Genomic DNA, 9,477 nt, shown 5'->3' with positions numbered 1-9,477 from the left:
AAGTGAACGTTTGGCATTTCCTTGTATGGACAAAGCAGGTTCACTTTAATGCAGTTTGTGTGTTAATGGTGCCAGATGATACAAGAACACCAGATGAACGTCTGCCACATGACACATTGGGGTTGATTTACTAACCTTATAAACACGCCACGAACAAGTATACACCTCTGTAGTGTGTTCCCTCCCAGCATGATCTATTGGTAGAATCTAGACACCTTTGTAGTGTGTACACACCCAGCAGGTGTGTTGTGCAAAGCCCTGCATGAATTGCAAGGTGATGTTGTGTAAATTAGCTCTATGTTGTGTTGCTTGCGTTGATGAATGCAGGAATGTAAATGCATGAGCTAACCATTTTTGTCTAAACTGTGAAGCAGCATTATATATGCATCATGTGCATGATTTTTCCATATATGGCATTAGTGGAAATATGCTTTTAGAGACTTTTTGGTTGATAAATACGTTTTGCTGCGTAAAACTCACATGCACCTAGTGGGTGCGTGTGTTTAGGTTAGTAAATCACCCCCATTGTGTCAAACCTGTGAATTACTTTTATAAGGGACAAGCAATATGTCATGCTGTGCAAGTCTGCTATGAGTTTTACTGTGTTTATCCTTTATTCTGGAAATTTCTCGGATTTCCTTTGTCCCAACAACTATATTTTATTGTAGCTGCAAACTTTTATATTTGGACCTTGTCCTGAATGGCAAGCTTCAGTAAAAATCAACTTAACTGACAAAAAATATACATATATCAATAGTGTTTTATTTACATGGCCACTGTCTGCTGTAATGAAAAGAACATGGAGGCTCATGGTTTGAGACGTCCTTGTTTTTGCACAAAGCATGCTTTCATAATTGTTCTACCAGTTACCACAGGGATACAGGATAATATACACGTACCACAAAGTTGTTGGTCCTCCTTCTCCGTGCTGATAGTTTGTGTCATTAACATCCAAAAAACAATGTAAAAAAAGTCCAGTTCTAAACATGAGCCCAGTCTTGACAATGGATGCAACAAAATGGACAAATAAAACCAGAAGACCAGAACGCCTAGTCCTTGCAGAACAAGGTGTTTCACTTTTTGTTATCTAGGGGGTAGTATGGGAATTGGTGATGAGTATGTGCAAGGTACCTGAATAAATGACTCATTCAGTAAAATGCATTCCAGCTACAGAGAAAACAGATGCAACATAATCAACAGATAAAACCAGAAGACTTTTGTATGGATTCCAGTAAGCCCCTTTGCCAGTTTGCTGAGGTCAGGGAGCACAAATTACCTGTCTTAGGCCCCATTCACACTGAGCGACATGAAAATCGCGCGATTTTGAGCGATATTGCGCGACGAGCGATATTGAGCGACTTGTCGCGCAACATCGCGCGACTTTTTCCTATTGGGCTGTATGCAATCAAGAGCAATATCGCTCGAAATCGCTCGAAAAAAGGGTCATGTAGGAGCGACAAGCGATATAGAGCGATATTGAGCGACAAGATGTGAACAGCTCCATTGAAATGGATTGGAGAAGCTACATAGAGCGATATCGCGTGGAAATATGAGCGACATCGCTGCATAATCGCTCGATAAATCGCTCAGTGTGAATGGGGCCTTAATGTGAGGGAGATAAATCGAATATAAATTGCCCCACATTTCTGTTCCACATCCTGTAGCGAACTCTGTGCCTATTAGAACTGGTTTGGTGCTTTACTGCATGAAATACACTGCAGTATATCAGGGGGCTGCTTGCTTGTAGTCATCTAGCTAGTGAATACTAGCTCATATACCTGAAGTACAAAGATAGAATCATTTGGGAAGCCCATGTTGGTTTAACTTTAATTTTAGAAAAATGTGAACTTGGTAGTTTAAATTGAAGAAATGAACTGGTAGAATCTTGGCAGAGCAGATTTTTAAGTTTAATCTGCTCTATTAATAATATTGATAATGGTATCACATATTCTTTTGATCTTATGTCACAGATGAAGATGATTTGGAGATCTACACCGATACCAGACCACCTGGGTTCAATGCCAACCGCAGGAGGAGCAGAGCCGTGCTGTATCACCTCTCTGGGCATTTGCAAAAGCAGGACAAGAGCAAACTCAAGCTAAATAATGTAGGTTGAAGAGCTGGTTGAAATAATTCATGCTGTGATGTATTGTATTCATACCTTCAACTTACTGTGGCCATTATTGCTGCACAAATTTTCAATTTTATATCAGGCAGTTTGTTTAGTAACACTCAGTCGGACAACATGAGGTGAGGTTTTTAGTGTCACTCATGGCCTCCAGCAGTAGCTTTGCAGGATATCTGGAATTTTGGATTCTGGTTTTGTAGAGCAAGAGGAAATGCTGGGGCTAAAGGTTACACCTATACTGAATGTTTTACAGGGACTGAACTTGACATAACTGTTTTATTCTTCAATGGTAATAATAGAGAAAAGCTAATGAAACCTCCTAGTTAAAGAACTGTGGTGGTTAGTTAGATTTAACACCAGAAGACTGGATGAAAGACTTGAATCTTTTGATGTATACACATGTCTCTTGCGCATCTCTGGAAGTGCTTTTGTTGCATCTGAATTAGTGTCCATTTCTCTGCTGGTGAGAGCCCTAGAATTATTGCATGTGGGCAATACCAAACATGTTTGGCACAATTGTAGTTTCTCGATTGTGTGTGCATCCAACATGGCCCTAGAATTATTGCATGTGGGCAATACCAAACATGTTTGGCACAATTGTAGTTTCTCGATTGTGTGTGCATCCAACATGCATGTTTGCTTCCATTTATGCATTTACATGGGGGCAGTAGGCTTTTAAATTATCTTATTAAACTTAGATTTTTTGAAAATTATTTTCTTTTGTTTAACTTCATTTTATTGCTATCAGAAGAGGGCTGACAAACCCCCTATGTAATATTATAGTGCAAGTACCTTTTTTTTCAGGCATCTATTAAGTCTCTAATGTCACTTCTGCACTCTATCGAAGTCTGTGTTCGATCAACTTTTTTTCCAGCAAGAGCAGCCGTGGTTTGACAGCTCAAGGTTAAGTGTTTCTGGGTTCATATTACCCAGGGATGATCAGCGAACATATATTCGCTGATCTCCCGAACTCTCGCTCTGGACACCCACCATGGAGGCCCTACACACCAGGAGGGACAGGTAAGCCCTGGACACATGGCGGGGAAGGGGAAGCCAGCACCTTACAGTAGAAGTGATCGGGTAGTTTTTAACCCCCAAATCACTTCTACAAAAAAATAGCAGCTGGGACTAAAAAAGTAAACAAACTTCCGGCAGCTATAGCTGCCAGGTATTTTTTGGTGTAAACCTACCCCCACCCCTCTGTAGAATACCTCCCTCTTTTTTCCCTTTAATTTCCTTAGAAATTCTGCCATGAAGTCCAGGAGACTTTATCCCCTGGTGTCACAACTTTTACCTTAAAGTGTATTTACACGTTTGCAGTCAAATTTTAGAAAACCCCTCTATACATGTGTTATGTGATCCTTTTCAGATAGCACAAAGAAAAATAATTAAAAAAAATATTTCCTACCTTTTAGATGTTTTGTTACAGCAGGCAAGATAGCCAATTCCAGCTTTTTCTCTGCAACTTCACAACAATCTGTCCTAATGGAAAGGCTGTGGACTGAAATTTGAGGATTGTGTTTCTCTCATTCACTTAATATACAATGGACAAACCACCTCAGACCCCTCACCTCTCACAGCCTCTCCTAACATTGTATAGAAAGAAAAGCAAGTAGAAGTGTTAACTTTTAAAACACCAACCCAAGTAAAAGCAGTTTAAACTGCAAGAAGCATTTTAGGATGGGAATTTATAAATATAAAATATGTATTATACCAATTTGACTACAAAAGTGGAAATACACTTTAAAGTTGGGTAGGATGGAGGGGTCTGTAGGTCACCCTACATGATAAAGCCACATCTTAGAGAGCTAGAGGTGGTGTTGAGGAGACTGGTCACCCAACATACAGATAGCCGATTGTGGTGACCAGTCTCCTATACAGGAAATGCTGCCTCAAGTACAGTTCGGAAGCAACATTTACTAATTAACTAGGGACAAAGGAGCCATGGGAATCTTAGAGGAAGCCCCATAGCAAAGCTAGGAAACATCCTCCTATATAAATAAACTTCAGCTTTAAGTATCGTCCACATTTTTTTGGCATGTAAGCCAAAATACTTGAAATACTTTTGATCATTTTAGCTGTAAAAAGCAAACAATAAATAAACTAGAAATACCATTACATGAATCATTGTTTTCTCTTCTGAAGTTGAATCTATATAACTGGATTTTGTTTGCATTTGAAAGATGTAATTGTAGTGTCATTCCAATGCTGCAAATAAAAATATGTTTAAAGCACTTGAAATGTTAAAATACTAAAATCAGTAATTTTCTTTTTCTTGAAGGCTGCAGTCTTTTATAAAAGAAAACCATAGGAAGGAAAATTGCTCATTCCAGTCAATCATATTCTTCCAGTCATTATTTATACAATTAGGAAATTGGTTGGTTACTGTAGGTAACCTTTCTACATTTCCTTATCTCCAGTTTTTGTAAATCAGACCTATATGTGGAGCTAAGATAAGGTTGATCCTGACTATAGAAAGATAAAATATCTTATTCTCGGTTTTCAATAACAATTCTATACCGATACTCCACACATCCGAAGAGAGTATTCATTTACTCTAAGCAGATGGCATTGGAATTTCATCTTTGCTAATAATTGGGTTAAAAGTGGCCCATGCCTTACTGGCATTTGAATTATTCACCATTAAATTATCCAGTTCAGCTATCTTGAATAATGGAAGAACACATTTCTGTTGGAGTTATTTTAGGAAAAAAGACTGAGAAAGGGTTGGGTGTCTGCATTTAAGTCACCTTAGCATACTTCACATGTTTATGTGTTTAATTAAACAGGTACAAAAACAGTTATTAGAATTTCACTTTAGCATATAATCATTTGACACTGTAATTTGCTTCTTAATATGTGTGAATTTCCAAAACACAAGAAAATTCTGGATGCGCCTCTTAAAAAAGGATCATCTCGCTTTAAGGTTCATTTAAGTTCTTTATTTGAATGGAAATGTCAGATACAGCCAATGTGGCTCAGGGGGAATTAGACTTCCCCTTCCTCAGGGCTTGAGCAACAAAAAGGAGTCAATTCAGGAAAAGCTGTAATTTGTAACCTAAATTAGGGCTGGATGAGCACTGAGTTTCAGCGTAACCTGTTTGCAGTTAGAACAGATCCAGTTGTTATGCTGGTTCAGTTTATTATTCTGCGTAGAAAGGAGTGCAGATTTTGAGCATATAAATTTAATTTACGCTCTTGTGAATTTATTGAAATAAAACAGGGCAGAGAATATAGCTAAATGTGCCAAACGGCAGTACCAAATCCAGTTACTATGTAATGCACATTATGCCCCTCCTAGACACTGTAGCTCACAGTGGGAGGATTTTAGCAGTCAGTGTTGTCAATCCAGAAAGCAGTGGGTAGGATTAGGTGTTGTCAGATGCTGAATGACAAGCCAGAGACTTCTGAATCAGCAGTGACAATGTTGGTAGCCATGCCCCCTGCAACATTTTTTCATGCCGCTGGCAAGCAGGGTCTACATGAAAGTGGCAACTAGACATGTGCATTCAGAATTGGACGAACTTGCTGAATCATAAAATTATGTTGATTTGGCAATTCGTCCAAATCCGAAATAACGAATGATTATATGCCCGAATATCCCAAAAGCATTTGGGCATATATTAATTTTTTTCCAATGTACACCATTATCTTGCTGCGTCCAAGATGGTGGTTCCCATATGTGCATATGACATCTCCTGACGCAGGCGTTGGGTGACGTTATGCGCCCGCCTCCAAGATGGCAGCACGCATGCACAGAACGTGCCCATGGCAAATATGGCCGCTAGGCGCTCTGTTTTTTAAATGTGCACTTTCGAATCCATAGGTTCGTTGCCTCCGAAACAGCATAATTATTTGTTTCATCAAATAAAACTAATGAAAAGGTTTTTCCGTTTTTATTCATTTCGTCCGAAACTAATTTTTATGCTGTGCACATGTCTAGTGGCAACTCTTTTCTGGTGAACAGTACAACACCATTGCCACCCTATAACAGGAAGCTACATTAGGAAGACTTCACTTAGGAATTTGCAGGGGGACTAAGGAAATATTTTAATTGAAGATTAAGATTTAATTGATAATTAAGTGTTGCGCCACATATTCTTTTAATGGGAGGAGTTTTACTGCTTCTATTGTGAACTTTGAGGATGAGCTGCTCGATAGAGACTGTAACTACAGAGTTCAGTGATGGCTTTATTCAACTTCTATTTACTGCATGTTAAGAATATGTAAATATTTGACGCTTAGACCTTGACGCTTAGACACTTGCAATGAGCCAGTGACATAGCAATTTACAGATCGTATCAAAAAAATCGTCTTCCTGATTCCTGCCCCTGAATGTGATACTGAAAAATAACAGAAGGATAAGAAATTGAATATTCATCATGGTTTAGACCTGAGCACCTACCTGTTCTAACATATAGCCCTCATTCACACGAATCATGTCGGCCCGTACAGATCCGTGCTGCGTGCACAGCCGTATCGGGACGCTCCTGGGAAGGACAGGTGCTGCGTGTGATTTGTATGCAGCAGCCTGTTCTCTATGGGAGTACGCGGCCGCACACTCACCCGAACTGAACGTACGTGCGGGTGTCTGTACTCGTACGCTGACAGGAGCACGCAGCACGGATCTGTACGGGCAGACAGTTAGTCGTGTGAATGAGGGCATATTGGAGTTTCACTATAAGCTTATCTTTTTTTTTTTTTTTTTTTCATACCAGGAAAAAGACTAAACAACAGCTAGCCCCTGTAAGTTCTGTAGACTGGAAGCACCACTTAAAATAAATTGCTAAAAGGTCGAAGTCGTGTTCTGGAAATTAAGTTGACCCGTCCTTTGAATTTTTCATTAGGGAACATTTCTGACATGTGCTAGGCAGCTGAAAATGCAGGCAAGCTCAGTGCATTAATGCAGAGGATGATATATGTATTAATAAAACCCATCGGCGGCTTCTTTTAGGGAAAAATATTTTCTGAACAGCATTCATTGATCCACAGCTAAGGTATTAGAGCGCACCCGCCACCTATATCTATTGCACACACAACCTTATATACTTTCTTGAAGAATACAGTGTCCGTATTTTATATTAGCAAGAAAGATTTTATGCTTTGCGACTCTTCTGAATTTTAGGACTGAACTACATTTCACTTTTAGAACATATATAAAGTTTCTTTTAAATAATTTAAAAGAGAACTATGTGGTAAACTTTTTATCCCATAGTTCTCTTTAGGGTCATGGGAGGACATATAATAACCTCTTCCCGTGACCCAAAGCTCAGTATATAGCGAGCTACTGCCTGCTGGAGGAACGGAGAGTGGAGGTGGGAATCCCTGCACGGAGCTATGACTGACAGTCACTGCTCTCTGCAGGGATATGATCGCAAAGTTCTCCTTTAACATACTTTTATCACAAATTTGAGGCACAAGATTGTAAAAGGGAATATATGGTCAATTTAATGATCTGAAGGTAACATAGTTGTACATACGCTTTTTAAAAGATGTTAATGTTTTGATATTATATAGGTGCATAGTGGTTGCATATTCACTTGTTACATGCACAGGCTCTACTCCCTGTGTTGCATTGTAATGCATCGGTTCTGGTTTACGGCTCACTTTCACAATACAAGTGAGCCAGCCAATTCATTTAAATAACACACTCCCTGTGTGACTGAAAACTTATGTCAAGAGACAAGAGTTAAAAACTTTTTTTGGCTTTACTTCTCTTTTGGGTCACATGAGTAATTACAGGAGTACTTCCATGATCCAAATTTCACAAATAGCAGACTATTAGACATGTGCGATTCGTTTCGCTATGTTAGTACAGTTACGAAAATGTGTCGAAACTAACGAAAATTCGTATTTCGTACGAATCCGAATTGAGTTTCGGACACGAATTACGAAATAACAGATATTCCGAAACGGAAAGAAAAACGGAACAATTTTTTTGGCGGCGCACAAGTCTACAGACTATTGCCCTCTATATGCTGACAGCGCAGAGCTGCGACACAGCCAGGAAAAAGTGCTGGGGAACAGAGTGGGGAGGGGTGAATCTCTGCAGGATGTCAGCCTCCACTCTCTACATGAAGGAGGCCTGTTACATGATCAATTATCTCTCGGTGTAGAGCCATCATGTGACAGCTGCAGTGTTTCGCACCAGTGCTAAGTATAGGGAAGAGCATATTTTACTCTCCCTATACTTCTCCTTTAACCCCTTCATGACTGAGGCCTTTTTTTAATTTTTTGTACCCATGTTATATTCCACATTTTAGGCCTGAAAATTACTTAAAACCCCCCAACATTATATATTTTCTGAATGCCAAGACCCTATAGAATAAAATGGTGGTAGTTGCAAATTTTTATGTTGCGCAATATTAGCGCAACTCCTTATTAAACCCCAATATTTAGTGAAAAATTTAATTAAATGCCCCAAAACACAACAAAATACCCATTTTTTTTATGAAATATAAAAGATGAGGTTACAACAAGTAAAACGATACCCAACATGCCCAGGTTAAAAATTGCGTGCATCCGTAAAATGGCGAAAAACCCCAGTACCCCAAAAAGTCCATAGAAGACGCTTTAAAAGCCCCCACAGGTCATCAATTTAGAGATACCCCAAAATACTGGCCCTAGAATTATTGCTCTCACTCCGGCGTGCGCGGCGATACCCAACATGTGTAGCGCGTTCGTCGTTTTCATACGTAGGCGCACCCGACGCGTGTTTACGTGGCGACGCGCGTGCTCGCGGGGGCGGGGGACTTTTAAATTTTTTTTTTTTTATTATTAGATTTATTTTATTTCATTTTAATTTTAAAAACTTTTTTTTTTTTTTTTACTTTGACTGCTATCACATGGGGGGGCTTGCAAGCCCCCCCATGTAATAGCAGATGGTGGTGACAGGTCCTCTTTAAGGTGATGCTGGGGGTCCAAAAGACCCTCAGTGTCACCTTTACACTGGAAATAAGCTATTGAAGTGCAGATCGCACTTCAATAGCTTATAGCTGGGCTGCAGGAGCCCAGAACTGACAGCCCAGGGACCGGAAGTGATGCAATCTGCATCGCTCCCGGTCCCATAGAACGGGGAGGGGATCGATGAACGGAAGTTCGTCGACCTCCTCCCCAGCTCCCTGCGGACACCAAGATCGCCGGTCCTGGGCCCGTAGGAGGGGCAACGGAGCCCGGGAAGCACGGGGGGGGTTTCTTTTATTTGCTCCCTTTTGGTCTGTTAAATATAACATTCAAATTGTTTTATTATATCTAAAAAAAGCTGCTAAAGAAAGCAATTTTGCTCCTTGGAACCAAGACGGAATTTCTCAGAATTCTCCTGCTTATATAAAGGGATATCTGCCCTTCCC

The 9,477-nt window shown here is 39.9% G+C and overlaps 1 protein-coding gene across 1 annotated transcript in view; it reads left to right on the top strand.

Moving 5' to 3' along the window:
* LOC108784962 (potassium voltage-gated channel subfamily H member 8-like) overlaps positions 1-9,477 on the top strand; it is a 336,787-nt gene that overhangs the window by 232,882 nt on the left and 94,428 nt on the right. The window contains exon 4 of the mRNA XM_018553917.1: positions 1,971-2,107. Coding sequence (XP_018409419.1) covers positions 1,971-2,107 — 137 coding nt within the window. The remainder of the gene's footprint in view (positions 1-1,970; positions 2,108-9,477) is intronic.

The sequence above is a fragment of the Nanorana parkeri genome, unplaced genomic scaffold, assembly GCF_000935625.1.
Source record: "Nanorana parkeri isolate BGI_ZX_2015 unplaced genomic scaffold, ASM93562v1 scaffold134, whole genome shotgun sequence".
Classification (NCBI taxonomy): Eukaryota; Metazoa; Chordata; class Amphibia; order Anura; family Dicroglossidae; genus Nanorana; species Nanorana parkeri.
This window is presented reverse-complemented; position numbering and strand designations above follow the sequence as displayed.